Consider the following 17733-nt stretch of genomic DNA (forward strand, 5'->3'; position numbering starts at 1 on the left):
TCCCTAGCACCTCGGCTATACAAGCCTGTACAGAGTATGCCATCCCCCCCACTTTTATACACATCCATAAGCCAAAACATCAATATATCAGTTAACACGTTGCTAAGCAATAATAAAACCCTCATTACAACAAACACTGCCAACTACATTCTTTGTTTAAACCTTTTAGAAAAAGTGTGTCAAACTTTAAAATTAACATGGTTTCCTTTTTTCTCAACTTGTTTTTAATATCAACAGCTGTCATTTGACTTTGATACACCTGATCAAGCAGTGTAGCTTTTAGTCCTTCTGGATTTCCCCTGTGGTGCTCATTAAAATATATTGCCACTGGACTAGTTTGTTTATTCTTTTTAATGTCTCTTATGTGTTCCTTTAACCTAGTTGAAAAGCTTCTTTTATTTTCTCCCACATAACTTGAATAGCTTATTTGCATAGTTTCAAGTATCAGGTATTTTTCACTGTATTGCTTACAGATGTGCCTTTAAATATTAATTACTTAGTAACAATATTATTTGTTTGCACCTGTTGACTGCTGGTCTCCATGTAAATAAAATTGGTAATGGAAAAAAACAGTGACTTAGAAGATGCATGAGACAATCTTTGTAAATTTCACTCAGAACACACTGTCTGGACCTCTTGTGATTGCTTTCACTGGTAGATTTCTCTACCACTGAAAGACTTTGCTAATGGAAAATAAATGGCTAATGACTTTGCAGATAGATGAAATAATTACTATATTCTTTGCCCTTCATCATTTTGTCTTTTTTTTTCAAGCCATTTGCTTAAAAACTTTGTAGCTTAAATCAAGTACATCAGTCTAGATATCCATCTCTGTAAAAATGGGGGAAATCATTATTTTAATTCTGCACATGTGTGATCAGTACACTTTTACAACCCCTGCCCCAGCAGCCCCAGTGATCACAACATTGTATTAACTTTTAACTTGCGTCTGTCGAGGCTTTCTTAACTTGTTAAAGTGTAAAGCCTAGATACCTTCTAAGTAAGAAAAAGTACTTTCTTGCTCTTATATCTTTAACATATGCAAACATCACTGATAAGGCTTCCCACCTCGCATTTTCTTGCTTCTAAATTACCTGACTGTGTACTATACCAAACTGCTTTTAACATGCTACTTACTTCATTCATTTTTTTAAACAAATATTAAGAACAAAAACTGTTGTACATAGAGATGTTTATTTAGTCCTTTCAGTGTCCTAAACATTAATGATATAAAATGGGGTGCATGCTTTACAATTCAACCACCAGTGTAACACAGTCAACAAGATACCAAGTCTTTCTCAGCCACTTCTTGCAAGTCATATTGCCCTTGGTTTTTTCTTGTATGTAATTAGATTGATGTTTTGTAGTCTCCCATTTATTCACTAATTTTACAGTGTTGCTGGTTTCCTGATATTCTGTCTCTCGGTACCATTCTGCGGTTCAAGTCCAGGGTACTCATGATTCTTTTGGTTAGCTCCTGCATTTTTTTCTTTCGGTCAGACATTTTCCTTTGGAACAGTAGAACTGGTTTCACTGGCAAAGTCTCTCTGTGCTTTGTTATTGTCAGAAGAATGAGAAGCAGAGTCCCCTTGTGCTTGCTTAAGTCACTCTTTAGCTAAATGTTTTTATTTCCTCCTTAAACTATTTTGCTCTCAAAAATGTATTTGACCCTAAATGAAAAAAATATTATGCAAAAAGCTGGCGAGTATAGGAGCTTGAATCTCACACCCGCCTTTCTCCATTTCCTGATTTACTGTTATACACTTGCTTCTTTTCTGTCCAGTGTGTAGTGAATACTAATTTTCCACAGACATTCAGCTGTTGCCAGTTTGTCACAGTTTTCCCATTTGCCATGATTTTGTCAGGAGAAGCTCTTTCTTTTGATAGGATTGCATCTTTACTAATATAAGGCTTGGCTGCTGTGTCTGTGCCTGATTTGCAGCATATGCATGATGTGCCCTCTCAGTTAACAAATTCTTATGTGGAATACTAGTTCAATTGCTTATTTATACTTTCATAAAATTAATGCAGACTGTTTTTTCAGTCTGTCTTGTACAGCAGAAAAAACATAAGTTTTGTCTGTATGCTTTGTCTTCTAATTTAACCGTTTTTGAAATGGCTCTTGAGACATCTCATGCTTAGCCAGACTTTTTTTCATTTCATCTTACAATTTTTTCAGTTTTATCAGTTTATCTGAATAGCTAGTTAAAGCTTTTATTTTTTTCAAACCTTTTTTTTATTTGACTTTATACATTCCTTCAGTGTTTCCACGAGTTTAATCACATTGAAATGCATTTTATTTTTTTTTTCTAAATTACTGTAAGCCATATCCTGTACCAAAGCTTAAACTTGAACTGCAGCTTGCTTGCACAGCTGTAGGATTCTTGACCTTTTTTTTTTCTTTTCCTTTTCTAGTTGTTTTCTCTTACTTTCCCCAGACTTTCTTCTTTGCTGGCTTCCAGGCAGTGTAATTACTAGCCAGTAACTACATGTTACCCAAATTAATAGCTTTTACTGGCTTTTTTTCAGTTTCAATTTTCAGACTAGGAGATCTATAATCAGTCTATTGGTCAGTGTGCAGCCATCTTGGAAGTTCTTTAGAATAACATAGTTGAGAGTATGTCATAATGCCATGGATAGCAATTTGAACTCTGACCACCAAGTTTCCACAGTGGTAAGAAAAGCCTTCCACATTGCCCATCTCATAAATAAGGGCATCACATCCAGTTCTAGCAGTGTTATAACTCCACTATACTTGACCCTCATCAGACTATTAATAGCTTACAATGTTCACTTTAGTTTGTACCTCACCAGACACCTGCAGAAGCTGGAGAGACCACAGAGGTTTCTCACCAAGAAAATACATGGCCTCCAAACCATGACCTATGTGGATAGACCGAAAGCCTTGTCACTGTACTCTGTACCTTATAGGCTACTGAGAGACACCCTGTGCCTGGCCTACAGGACAGGCTTTGACCCTGCCCTGATAGAATTGCTGCACATCCACAAGTCAAATGGCACAAGAGTCACTCGCTTTAGGGATCTTAACCTTGCCGGTGACATAAACAGAACATGCTAGAGAGACGGATACATCTCCCAGAGATTGCAGCTCCTCTGGAATATACTTCCATTTCACGTGAAACAGAGCTCCTGCGTGACTCTGTTCATGCGCAACCTAGACAAATGGATAGGGGACTGCAAATTCACCCCGGGATTGGCACCCATGCTCCTCATGGACAGGGGTAGTTGGTGTTGATCATAGACTTGCTCTGCGAATTATGTCAGATAATATGACATATGACATATGAATATGGAACTCTCTCCCAAATAACATCACGCTTGCAACTTCTCTAAGTCAATTCAAAAATAGTCTAAAACTCCACTTCAAGTCACACTGGCTATGTCCTTGCTCAAACCCAGGCTAGCTCTGTGCCATTAACTAAAACATAAACAACTAGCTAAGATGATAAGTACTTTGTATACTGTGATAAAGAAATATGTATCCTGTCTAACTGTATGTCATTATACTGCCTACCGTCCTTGCTAATATGTTATTAATGTTACATTTGTAGTAATCTCAGAAATAGTAATGGCAGTCTTGTACTTGTATGTAAATAGCCTATGTTTTTGTTAAGTTCTTTCAGCTCATTTACTCTACCAAATTATCAATGTAACTCTGTTGGAGCTTTTCTCCCCGGGCCTCCGCTGAAAAAGGACATGTATCCAGTCGGACCATCCCGGTTAACAAATGTAAAATAAATAAATAAAATAAATAAATGTTCATCTAATCAAGGAAAATTGGAGCAACTCCAGATTAACATAACTAGGCTTTTAAGGGCTCTAGGGCCATTAGCCTTATAATCTCTTATGAACCTGTAGCACAGAAGGAAGCTACTTATCCTTTCTCAGCAGTACAGAGGTTGGTGTGTGGTGATTTCACAGTGTAAGGAGATGTAATGTGAAACTAAGGAGTGTTACAGTTTTCTGTGATTTTGTTTTTCTCCATTGTTGGGGATTGTCTCACAGTAGCTTACAAATTCCGTTTTTATTTATAATGGAAGTGAGGGAGTCAGAAGTAGTTAGTTTGATCTTTTTTTTTAATCGGGGTCTGTTAATGTCCATGCATATAAATGAGTGATGGGAGATAAATGTGGAATATAAAAGAAGCATAAACTAAAGAATTTAACTTGTTTAATTCACCTTTGTGTATTAGGAACTGTTTTTATTAATATCTTTTGAAACTTGTGTATTAGAAGGATTGTAGTTATGACTTTGTGTTTGGTAAAATGTCTGATGAAATGAAAGGGAGTGCAAGTATGTGACTTATCTCAGTCTGGGGGAAAGTACCATATTGTAGACCTTTCTGGGAGAAGTAAAGCTCAATAGCCATGGCCTCAAGCTCAATGCCAAAAAGTGCAGTGTCATCCCCTTTGGTAAAAACTCTGTACCTATGAACTACCACATAGACAGCAATCTACTTAACACTGAATGCGTGATAAGAGACCTTGGGACCCAGGTAGACAGTAGTCTCTCCTTTGATAGTCACATCACCACAGTAGTCAGGAAGTCCTTCTACATGGTACACCTCATCATAAAAGGGTTCTCATCCAGGAAAAAAGAGGTAATTGTTCCCCTCTACTCGTCACTCATTAGACCCATTATAGAGTACAACGCCCTTTTGGAATGTACCTCACAAGACATCTGCAACAGCTGGAAAGGCCACAGAAGTACCTCACAAAGAGGATTACTGGCCTCAAATAAATGCCCTACACTGACGCCTCAAAAAACTCCAGCTTTACTCCGTAGCATATCGCCTACTCCGAGGTGATCTCTGCCTAACATATAAAGCTATGTCAAACCCAGAGCTGTTGGACATGCTACACCTAAAGAAATCCCAATCCCTCCAAGCTACACGCTCTAGGGACCTAAACCTTGTCACCACAATAAACAGGACACGCTGGAGGGATAGATTCCTGTCCCAGAGACTTCCTATACTCTGGAACAAGCTACCCATCTATGTCAAGCAAAGTTCTTCATTAGCACTCTTCAAGAAAAATGTTGAGTGGATGGGAAATAAGAAATACACCCCAGGGATCAGTTCTATCTCTCTGCTGGACAGTGGCACAGGAAAATAACTTTTTTGGGTGGCATAAGCTGTGGTACCTTGCTGGCTAGGCTTACGTAGGCCCCTGGGCCGATAGCCTAGTACCTACCTATGAGTAGTACAACTGAGTTGCTGCAGACTTAGATGTGTATATGACAGAATTATACGAATTATATTTTATCCTGCAAATAATAATGGGAATGTTTGTCTTTTATGTAGCTATGTCAAAATCAGCAGTGAAGATCACTTCAGACTTGCAGTCAAACCCACTATGTGAACAGGAGCATGATCAGACATTTCTGGAGACTGTAATGGCCTTAGATACAGCCATGAAGCGGATGGATGCTTTTAACCAGGAGAGGGTAAGTTTCAACCTTATCTTGAATAATTAAGGTAGATGAAGACGCCTTAACAGTCCTGAGGATCCAAGTATAATCCTGCAAGGCTTTTCTGATCTATATATATATATATATATATATATATATATATATGTGTGTGTGTGTATGTATATAGGCAGCAAGTGAACACCACACCACGAAAATAGAAAGAAAAACACTTCCAGCACCATGGTTCATATATCCAAAGTTTTACTGATGTTTCCTAGTACCTCAGCTTCAAACGCCTTCCAGGGAATAATACACATCAAGGATATCATTTCATTTATACCCATTGCAATATCATTATCCTATTGCTGTTAATTACTAATCATTAAAAAACACCAACCCAGTGAATAACCAGAAAAATCAGTGACTAAAGTATTAACTCATTATGAATACATTTCTAAAAATTCTTGTAAGCACTTAAAGCAGTAATATCCCAATGATATAAATGTTCTTTTAAATATTCTTTAAAATCTTTTAAATAAATAAATATTCCCGTATACATTTATATATATTCATTTTCATACATACACATTTCCCAATCCATAAAAATAAAACAAAATGACTTGTACACAATGTAAAAAATTACACATTTAAATCCATTTCTAAATTCAAGCCCTTTGACTATAATGTTTGAAAATTAATTATGCATTTGGTTTCCATTTTTAATAATGTTCTCACAATATCAGTACCTTGCATGAAATGTGGTTTTGCCAACACACTAAAAATCAAACTATTAGATGAACCCCTGTGAATCGTATGAAAATGTTGAGCCATTGGGCTTTCTAATCTACCATTCCTGATGTCACCAAGATGTTCCATATTCTCTTTTTTACCATCCTCTTTGACCAGTGTACCACATGCAAGGTTCACAATTGCATCCTATAATATATATAACACTACATGTATTACAGTCAAAGTAGTCATGTGACTTGTCCCTTTTCCTATTTATCATGCTACCCGAAAGGTTTCTAACCTTTTCACATATTTTGCACTTTCTACATGGATAAGTGCCCATTCTGCCCCTGTTTTTTTTATGTTGTCTGAGATTTAAAATCTGCTTAAGATTGAAAAATCTACTGTGTGAAAAAATAATCCTTTCTAGAAACAGGTCTCCCTCCTCATTGTCCTGTTTAACAATTGTCCAAAATCTGTTCACTACTTCCTTTAGAACCTTTGTAAAAAGGGAATATTTATTGACAAAAAAATGTCTTCCGTGGAGACACTATTTTTATGTCCTCACAAAGAATTTTTCCCAGCATTTGTGCTTCATGATGACATCCATAGAACACAGCTGCTGCCCACTTCAGTCTTCTTCAATACCTCTGATGAATAACCTCTCTTAGTCAACTTCTCTGTGACTTTTGCAAATTCATCCTGAGCCTGTGTTTTATCAAGTGTTATTGCCAATATGCCTATATTCACCATGTGGTAAAGAATTTAATAAATGGGTAGGGTGCATGCTGTCTGCACTCAAAAAGTTGTTCACCTCTGTTTCTTTGGTATAGGGTCTAAAAGAGACCTTATTATCTTTATACACAAAATATTCTACATTCAAGAACTGCATTGCTTTATGATGAATTCTGTGTGTAAACTGTATTCCACATGAATTCAAATGCAGTTCTTCCATGAACTTCTCCAATTGACTAGTCTGCCCTCGACAAATGAAAATCATCATCAATATAGCGCTTGAAAACTACTACGTGCTGAGAATAAAAATTATTATGGTAAATGTATACATTTTCAAAAAATCCCATGAAGATTATAGCATAAGAAGGAGCAAATGCAGCTCCCATTGCTGTCCCTGCTCTCTGTAGAAAAAATGCATTTTCTAATTCAAAAAAATTATGTGTGAGAGCAAACTCCAGGAGCTGTAATCCCCCATAACTCTTGCAGATGCCTCAAGACCCCATCTGGTGTCATTATTTGTGTATAAATATTTTACATCCATGCTACCCCAGTAAACGTTTTCTTGCCATTGCATTCCACCTACTACCTCTGAGAATTCCTTACTATTTTTAATATGTGAAGGAACCCTAGGTAAAAATTCTGTTAGTTGGGCATCCAAAAATATCCCTACATTTTGTAGGTAGGCACCCACCCCTGATACGATATGTCTACCTGGCAGATTGACAAGGTTTTTATGGACTTTTGGAATTGTAGTGGGTATAAATGAAATATCCTTGATGTGTATTATTCCCTGGAAGGTATTTGAAGCCGAGGTACTAGGAAGCATCAGTAAAACTTTGGATATCTGAACCGTTTCTCTGGAAGTGTTTTTCTTTCTTATATATAGGTAGCAGTCACTCTGCTGTTAATGCCAGGACCAGTTAAAACGTGGTGCCTTCTTTTGCAAAAATGTAGCTAGTGTAATATACTGATCCAAGCTCAGTCCAGTTTGTCTGACAAGAAGGTAAGTGTATTAGCAGTATTTCACAGTAAAGCTATACTGGCTGATTTCAGAAGTGTAGCTTAAGAGTTTTGTCTTCCTGCAAGTCAAGTAGATCCTAGCTATTCCAGGGACACAGTCTTAGGACTACTGTAGTAATGAAAAATATTCTAGAAGGAGCTTACCAGCATGAAGTGTGACCCAGTACACACTAGCAGACGACTGACAACCATTTAACAAAGATGATACTGGGATTTTTTTGTCATTTAATTTAAATTAATCTGATTCAATTTTGCAGTGAAGCAGTTTGACCTAGGCAAATTTAGTGGTGGGTCTATATTTTAAGCTCTCAAGCTTAAAAGACTGAACGCTGTTTTATCAAGCTGTAAACATCGAAACCACTAAATAGCATTTGCATTTGTTTTTTTGTTTTTGTGAAGCAGCGATTTTTTTTCCCCTGGGAAAAAAATTGCTGTTACGTGTCTTCGCTATTTAGTGGTTTCGATGTTTACAGCTCGTTAAGAGTGTTCGCTGTTTTAAGCTTTCGAGCTTATAATATAGACCCTTTAGTGGCTAAGATTGTTTTACTAGCCCAGCTAACTGTCCCAGAGACTTTATACTAAGGCATATAGTGACTTACATGGCTGTTTTCACAGACAAAAAAGACCTTGTTGAACCACTTTATATGAACAGACTTTACCTGTGTTGTGTTCTGCAGCTAGAATTGTTGTGGGAATCTAAGCACTCCATTGGGGACCATTCCTTTCTGACAATGTGAGATAGAAAATTCCTTTTTTCATGTCATTTTGAAAAGGGAAATGCGACTGTGGTTGACAGATCCCTTACATAGATGAGCATTTTGTGTTTTCTTCTTAAACCTTGAACATAATTATAGTATTCAGTCTTCAGTCATTTATTTCCAAAACTATATGCAGCTAGTTATCTGTCTTCTCTTAAACTTTACATTGAAAATGAATGCTGCCAAGCTTTGCCGCATGCTAGGATTGTGTCCGAGTCATCTGCCTCAGACATCCCACATTAGTCAAAAGAGAAAAGTAAAACATTGAAAGATGAGATTAAATTACCAGAAATTTATTTTTCTTTCCATTCTTCCAGAGTCATATCTACACATCCCTATTTATATAAACTACAGACAATTCGTAAGATTTTGTGGATTGGAATATCACTTTCATTTTACCGCTTTGCCTTTGGTTTGTCTGACGCCAAAGGTTTTTATAAAATGCTTAACTCTTCTCATAGTTTTCTGCAGGCTGCATGATGTTGTCTGTATTTACTTGGATGATTTCCTTATTGAGGCTAAAAAAGTTCTAAAAAATTTGGCAGGACTTACCCTTCACAGCCAGTATCTGTCTTATCTTAGCATTCAGGTTGAACACCAAGATATCCACACTGGAGAAGCCTCTGGTGCTTCTAGGATGTCTTCTAGACAGTTCCATCATGATGGCTTTCCTTCCTCTGAAAAATGTTCAATTTCTAACAGCCTCCAAAAAGGAGATTTTGAGAGCCCTGCAGTTCATGGCTTCTACATTTCAAATGATTCTGTGCTGTAGACATCACATAAGGAAGATTCAGTGATGCCTAAAATTAGTCACAGTACAGCATTGTCATACATTCTTTTCCAATTCCTCTTTTTTTGTGGAGAAGAAACTGTTGGTGGATCAGTCAGATAAAAATCACTCTTATGGTTCCCTTTCTTAACCCCCCCCAAAAGGTGTCAACAGAGGCCTCAGCCCATTTCAAGGGTGGTATCAAAATCCATAGAGTGTGGTCCAGTCAGGACAGGAGCAAATATGTAGACATCAAGTATTGGTATTCACCCTTTAAGACTCCCTGTCACCTTTGGAGTTCAAAACCACTTCAAATCTATGTCAAAAAGCAAAGAGGAATAGAGTTATTTCACCATTGGAGACTTGCAATAGTAAGTTAGGATGTTGCAGTCCATCTCCAAGTTGTATACATTAACAAAAAAAAAAATAATTTACTTGAGCGGATACAAGGCAGAATATCCACCCATAGCTGGCCTTAGGCATAGGCCAACTAGGCGGCCACCTAGGGCGCCGCTGTAGCAGGGGCGCTTTTCCAGTATTTATTTGGTGTAGGTAGACCAGGATGGGGGCACCAGATGGTGTGGTAGGGGGCGCCGTGGAGTGCTTTTGCCTAGGGCACCAGTTGACCTAAGGCCGCTCCTGTATCCAGGGACCACTACTTATCCCTCCACTCTCCACCCCTACAATCACCCCACCACAACCTTTCCTCAGGTTAATAGCTGTAATTCCAACAAGCACCCTACCCCTGGACTTCTCCATCACATACAGTGACAAAGTGTATGCAGTAAAATGGGTCCCCTTCAAAACATCTAAAACCCATGACAATTTCATAACATTGAGGCCAGAACATCTAAAGCCCATAACATTGAATTTCATAACATCTAACAGTACAAATCACATGAAAATAACACCCCCTCCACATATATCGACATATAATGACACCAAACTACGAAACACACTTTTTACTATGTTTCTGCGGGGGGGGGGGGGTGTTGATACAGTGGGGTTAGGAAATTAACTTTTTCCCACTGTAATGTGATCTTGGAGTTGGTATATTTAATTTATGGAGGGGGGGCAGAGCCCCCCACATGGGGGTGCAGGGGGGCCTGCCCCCCTGCAGAAACATAGTAAAAAGTGTGTTTGGTAGTTTGGTGTCATTATATGTGGAGGAGATGTTATTTTCTTGTGATTTGTAGTGTTAGATGTTATGAAATTCGATGTTATGGGTTTTAGATGTTTTGGGCTTTAAATGTTCTAGTCTCGGTGTTATGAAATTAGATGTTATGGGTTTTAGATGTTTCAAAGTAGACCCAGCAAAATACACGAGCTACATGCTTGGGTTACACTCCACACCCCTGATATTTTAGTTTTAACCAAAACCTGGCTACAGCCCAACATTAAACATTTTTTAAACACCTTTATTGAATTATCACTTTTGACACAGGCAAATTTACATTTATATAAAAGTAATCAAATTCTATTGACAAGTTCACGTTTACCAACAGTATACTTCACATATATTGCTTGCTCTCCTTACATATATATATATATATATATATATATATATATATATAGATAGATAGATAATTATTCAATTCCTGCCCTTTCATTAAACAAAAAACACCTTTATAAAACCATCACTTATGACATAGGCAATCATACGTTTGCATAAAAGAAAATAAAAACAGAACAAAGCAGCACTGGGTAAAGAACCTCTTGAGATCCACAGAAGTAAAATGTTCAACAACAAAAGAGGCTCACCACGATAGCATAAAATCAACACTTGTTTAATCCACTGCAGTTAAATGTAAGCGCTTTCACGTTGCCAGAACGCTTCTTCAGACTTTAATGACTGCTATACAAAGTTGAATGTTTTATATAGTCACATGAACTACACCGATCAATAAAACCTATTAACCAATTAAAGAATTCAAGGCATAGCATACTTAAGAAATACTCATAACAAAGCTACAAAGATATGGATAAAAACCAATACATATAGATAGGAGACACATAATACATATAAAAAAAAAATATATATATATATATATATATATATATATATATATATATATATATATATATATATATATATACATATATATATATATATATATACATATATATGAAAACATACATATATAAATATATATAGGTATAATATACAATGTGTAAAAATTCTCAGAACAACATATAGATACCAGCAGCAATGAATACCTTTAAAGCTGAAAAATGGAGAAATATAAGAAATTTTCTTTATAGCTATAAAGTTTTTAGTATAGCTATAAAATGTTTTAATGTGTATAGGGGCGAGCGGCTAAGAATGGTTTGAGTGTAACTCTTTCATTCAAGCCGTGCCCTTTATAGCTTTGTAATCTTATTATCCATTTATTCTCTCTTTCCTCGGTGTAATTCTTGATGTTACCCAATCTATTTGACTTCTTAATCAACTCAAGTATGTTAAATCTAAACTTATGCAATGTGCCTTTCTGTAGTATATGGCAGGCTAAAGCATTTTTCTCATTCTCCTTGTTGATGGCGTAGACATGCTCCCTGGCATGTTCTCTTAAACTTCTGTTAGTTTTGCCTACATAAAAGCATAAACATGTCTGACATGAAGCAACATAAATCACATCTCGCGACTTAACAGCATAAAAATTAAGGTGATAAACTTGATTTGTGTCAGGATGTCTAAAACTATTGTCGCCAGACATAAAAATGCACTGGTTGCAATTCCAGCAAGGAAAAGTTCCTTGTCTATCTGATGTAATCAAATCTCTGTTGTTATTTTCATAACCTAATAGCCTTTTTAATGACTAAGTATTTTTGTATGAGAAACTAGGTTTTTCTCCTACTAACTGAGTTATTTTCTCATCCATTGTTAAAATATTCCAGTTCCTATTTATTATTCCCTTAACCCTTGAAGTTTGGTTAGAGTAATGAATAGTAAGTCTCTTATATGCTTGATCTTTAGTGTTGTTTTTCTCTACCTCTTCACCATTTCTAATATGTTTATAGAGGTATGGTCTACCTTTACTCTTCCTAGTCAGCTCATTAGCCTGAAATACTCTTTGTGTTTCATGTGTGCTGTACCCTCTTGTTATAAGATTGTTAACCAGCATCTCTTGTTTAGAGCTGAATGTCTCTTCATCGGTGGTAAGGCGGGATATCCTTAAGCTTTGTCCTGTTACAATATTGGAAAAAATATGTTGAGGATGCATGCTGGTACGATGTAAAATGTTGTTTCTTCAGCAATCCTTCCTATATATCTCAGAATGTATATCTGTCCTACTTTTCTGAATCAGAACATCAAGAAATTCAATTTTAAAGCTAGAACTTTTACATTCAAAACTCAAAAAATCAGTTGTTCCGTTGATATATTGGATAAAGTTAGTAAGTTCATCTTCACTACCCGCCCAAACAAGGAAGACATCTACAAAACATTTATAAAATGTTATCTTTGTTTTATAATTGTCATTACCTATTACATACATGTTTTCCCAATAAGCTAATACGAGACTAGCATAGGAGTTTGCACATGGGGTTCCCATGGCAACCCCTTTTGTCTGTAGATAATATCTTTCTTTGTATAGAAAAACATTGTTAGTAAGAATCAATTCCAATACCATTCTCTTCACTCTAATGCAGTCTCAGAGTTGGTACATTTAATTAGCGGGGGGGTTGCAGGGAGGCTTGCTTCCCTGCGTAAACATAATTTTTTTTTATTGAAGTTTCTAACTTTCAAAACTTCAATGTTATGAATAGATCCCTTCCCATGTATTCTTTGCTGCCACACCAGTATCATTTTTAATCCATACTACCTAGTACTTCATTTATCATGTCCCCATAAATATGGATATTGCTGAACCAGTTCGTACGTCGGTACATAATTTACCGCTATTGATACACTGACCTGGAATTGACTGAGCTTGGTTTTCCTGATTGATTTCTTGGAAGCCAGCCTGGTCCGGTTTTCTGGCTCACAACCTTGTATTACTTTGTGTCTATCCCCTCCCCACCTTGAACCTTCAGTCCTCCATCCCACTCCTGCTCCATTAGAGATATCAAAAAACCTGGAGTAGAAAGGTGCCATCTTTGACTTGGTTTTCCTGGCCTTAATCCCCAGTAATGTGCTCGCATGTAAGTATTACCTGACACTGTGTTTGTTTGCGATCCTTATTACTGTTTTTGTGACGTTTCAGACATGCTCTGTTTTTTTTCATCATATTTTTAGTTGGTAACAGCTCTATAACATCATTTATTTTCTGGACCTATATTTAAAAGCATTTTTGTTTTTTGCTTTACTCACTTGCCATGCATATGAGTGTTTTGTTATGCCAGTATGTAATTTTAGCATATTGCAGCTTTAAATAACAACTACAATGCTGCTTTACTCATTTTAGTGAATATTGTCCACTGCTGTCTGTACTTTTAGATCAGTAACCTGTTTGGCAATTAGAATAGAACTAACTGTAACCTCCGAGAGATACAAGCGACTCTGTTTCTGTATAATGCCACTATTATTCCTGACTTTTAGAAGTTACTGCTTCTTTTCATACCTTTATAACAATAAAAAATAATGTATTGTATGTTATAATATCTTGGCATCAACTGCAGATCTGAAGTTGTTTTCATTTGATCTTCAACCTCAGGGACTCTGATCTGGCACAGATCTGACTCTGCCGTATACTCCAGCATCGGATCGAAAGCCCAAACTCCTCCCCTACCCACAATGCCCATCTCTCCCACCTCCCCTCAGATCTTGTTTGCCTCTCGATTTGAACAGCATGGGTTTTCCATTGCTCCAAGCTCCAGAGATTGTAAGTGTGCTCTTTTGGGTTTTTTCTCTTCTCTTTTCTCTAGTTTCTATCTTTCTATCCCCTACCTTCTCTTTGCACATTGAGTTGGTCTCTATCCAAAAAAAAAAAAAAAAACTTTTTCTATTTTGTGTGCTCTTACTTGGCCGAGCCCCCATCTAAGTCCCGCCCAGATCCGAGCCGGAATTCCCCTCCGCTCCGGTCTCTGCCCTTCTTCAGCTTCTCCCCAGAGCTGGAGATCTCTCGGGCTCAGTCCCCTGCCGCCACCTCTCCTCGGCACCATTCTTGCCCAGGGTCAGCAGCCTCTTCAGTCCAGTCCACTCGGAGTCTGTCCAAAGCCAAGGTGGACAGGATGACTTCGGGCCCAGATTCAGCTGGAAGCCTTGCCTGTTCCACCACCCCTCCCCCCGCTGGGGCCCAGAGAATACAGTCTGTCTTTCTTCCTTTGTCCGATCTGGCCTTTGGTTTCAGAGTCATTGTGTCCAAGGTTCCTGGGTGTCGAGGCTTTGGTGTTGATGGTCCCTGGTACCTCGATACTGACGGTTGCCTTGAGCGGTTCGGCTCAGATGTTCTCTGAGTGGACCAGCACTCGGAGCCATAGCCCCCGTGTTTGGTCCATGGGGATGGAGTCGATGTTGAGGTTTTCGGGGTTGTCCCTTCCCCTTGGGGCCTTTGGCGCCAGGAGGCTTTGTTCCGGCTCCCTCCTCGGTGCTGAGGGTGGCAGATTTTGGCCTCCTCCCTAACCATTCTGCCTTGGGGGGGGTCCTCTCTCCTTTGGGGTTCGAGGTTGTGGAGAGGGTTCTCTCAGCTCTGAGACCCTTGACACACTTGTCCTCTGATTCCATCCTGGCTCCCTTTTTTTCTGGGCTGGAGTTTCCCTTCCTGCCCCCTCAGGGACAGCCTGCTTGCCAGTTCACCCCAGGAGGTTCCCCTGGATCTCCCTGAAGCTTCTGAATCCTCCCCAGAGCCTCCCCCCTCAGAAGCATACATGCAAGAAGAGGCATCTAGACTCCCTTCTGGAGTCTCTCACTAATTCCAACTTGGAGGAAGGGGAGAGCACCACCCAGTCACCCCCAGAATATGTCTGATTTGGGGACATCATGGAGATCCTCCACCATTGCGGTGGGTGGTCTACCCTCAAGCCCAATCCTGACAAGTCAGCATTCCTGGAGGCATTTCGTACAGGCCCTTCTACCTCCTGGGTGTCCCCCGCTGCATATCCTTTAGTGGATCTTATTTTCTGTCGGGCATAGAAGAAACTGGACATGGTTGTACCAATTTCCAGGTGGCCAGATAAGATTCTAAGCACCCCATCCAACAAGCCCCGGTAGTCCAAGGGGTCCCCAGTCAATGCCATGGTGGTTGCGGTGGCCACTAAGAAGGAGCTGGCTCAGGAGAGTTCCTCTGTCCACCCTCCAGATAGGTAGTCTCTGGCGATGGATCATTTTGGGAAGCAGGCATATGCTTCAGCCACTTTTGCCTTACATGAGCTGAATTACCTGGCACATGTCATCAGACTGCAGATGGACCTAGTCAAGGAGGTCGGGGAGTCTGCCCAGGGTCCATGTCGGCAGAGGAGAAGGTTTTCTCCTCCCGTATGGCCACCCTGACTTCTATTTCAAATATGTCCATGAGGCTTTTCCCACATGCTACAGAGGGTGCCTCAAGGGCTGCGGGGATGAGTGTGGCCATCAGGCAGCACCCCTGTCTCCACCTTTGTGCTTTTTCAGAACCCTTCAAGGTGTCTTTCATGAATGCTCCCTATGACTGTTCCACATTGTTTGGAAAAACGGTTTGTGATGCGTTAACCCAGCACAAGAAGGATGGGAAGACCTTGTCTGCTCTTGAGATCTGTTTCTCCACTCCACAAAGATCCTTTCAAGGAATCGACATGGGGTCAAGAAGCTGTGGTTTTGGAAGTCTCAGAGTTCTTCCCAAGATGCTCAGGATACATCTTCCTCCAGGGGGAGGGGGGATATGACGGGCACCGCTCTCTCCGTCCGAAGAACCAAGGGTCTCAGGATGCTTTCCCGGACAGACCCTTTCAGCAATTCTAAGTGATTGCCTGACTGCTCGTCTCTGGAGGCAGTCAGGGGCACCTGTCTCTGCACCCACCAGCCTGAGAGTCCATTACAATCGTTGGGTTCTGCAGATCGTATCCAGAGATTACTCTATCCCCTTTCTTCATCCCCCCACTCCACCTAGACCCCTTCCAGATGTTCCACCCAGTCAATGGGAGGAGGCAGCCACAGAAATTGCCAGGCTGCTCCCAAAACGAGTACTCCAGCCCATCCCCCCAGACCAGTCTATATCAGGCATTTATTACAGGTCCTTTTTGGTGCCAAAGAAAACAGGGGACTTATAACTCATTCTGAATCTGTCAACCCTAAACCTGTCCATTGCCAAGACAAAGTTTTGCATGGTCACCCTTCAGTCCATTCTGCCCTTCCTGGATGTGCTCGGTGGACCTCCAGGATGCATACTACCACATCAAGATGGACAGTTGCTCCTGGATGTTTCTCCGCTTCCACCTGGAAGCCATTATTGTCAGTTCAGAGTAACTCCCCTTTGGACTCACCACTGCCCCCAGGTGTTTACCAAAGTAATGGCAGTAGTGGTGGCTCACCTGCTGCTGCAGGGATTGCAGTTCTTTCCCTACCTGGACAATTGGCTCCTCTCCACTCCCTCCATGTATCGGCTAATGCAGACCAGGGATTTCCTTCTCCATATAGCCCCATCCCTGGATATTATCATGACCCTCACCAAGTCCCAACTGACACCAATTCAGGTGTTAGATTTCATAGGGGCCCTACTAGACACTATATAAGGCAAAGTTTTTCTGCCTCTCGGCATACTGTCTTCACTCTGCTGTCATGTACAGGACAGTCTTCTAGCCCAATTCCCCATGGCAGGCTTAGTTCTTCTGGTGTTTGGGTCCATGGTGGCCACGATCACCTTTGTCCCAACTGCGTACCTTCACTTCAGGGTCCTGCAGTGAACCTTAGTGGTCCAATGGTCCCTGCTAGACCTTCCTCTTTCCCAGCCTGTTCAACTGTCTCATGTTTGCAGGGATTCCCTTTCGTGGCTCCAATCCCAGGACCTTCTTCTGGGTTGACAGTTTATTCTTCTCTCTCCCATGACCACAGATGCCTCCCTGCTCAGATGGGGGGCATTGCATGGGAAAGATGGTCCAAGATGTGTAGTCTGCTCTGGAGACCAATCTGTAGATCAATGTCCTAGAGATAAAGGCGGTGCTTTTGATGCAAGCTCTCCATGCCTCTGTTCCTCTGGGGACTGTTGCCATACAGATGGACAACATGTTATTGGTCTGGTATATCAACAAACGGGGTGGAACTAGGTCCTCCTATCCTCTTTGCTGCGAGGCCATGAGATTCTGGGAGTCTGTGATCTCCACAAGCCGTTTTCTGGTGGCAACACACATTCCAGGGAATGCCAACCTCCTAGCGGACAGGCT

At 39.9% G+C, this 17733-nt stretch overlaps 1 protein-coding gene across 1 annotated transcript in view; it reads left to right on the plus strand.

Moving 5' to 3' along the window:
- The window catches only part of BIN3 (bridging integrator 3), a 2343840-nt gene that overhangs the window by 1214489 nt on the left and 1111618 nt on the right, over window positions 1-17733 (plus strand). The window contains exon 5 of the mRNA XM_044082933.1: window positions 5324-5466. Within this exon, the coding sequence (XP_043938868.1) occupies window positions 5324-5466 (143 nt within the window). The remainder of the gene's footprint in view (window positions 1-5323; window positions 5467-17733) is intronic.

This window comes from Protopterus annectens, chromosome 9.part0, assembly GCF_019279795.1.
Source record: "Protopterus annectens isolate FY-2018-M chromosome 9.part0, PAN1.0, whole genome shotgun sequence".
NCBI classification, from domain to species: Eukaryota; Metazoa; Chordata; order Ceratodontiformes; family Protopteridae; genus Protopterus; species Protopterus annectens.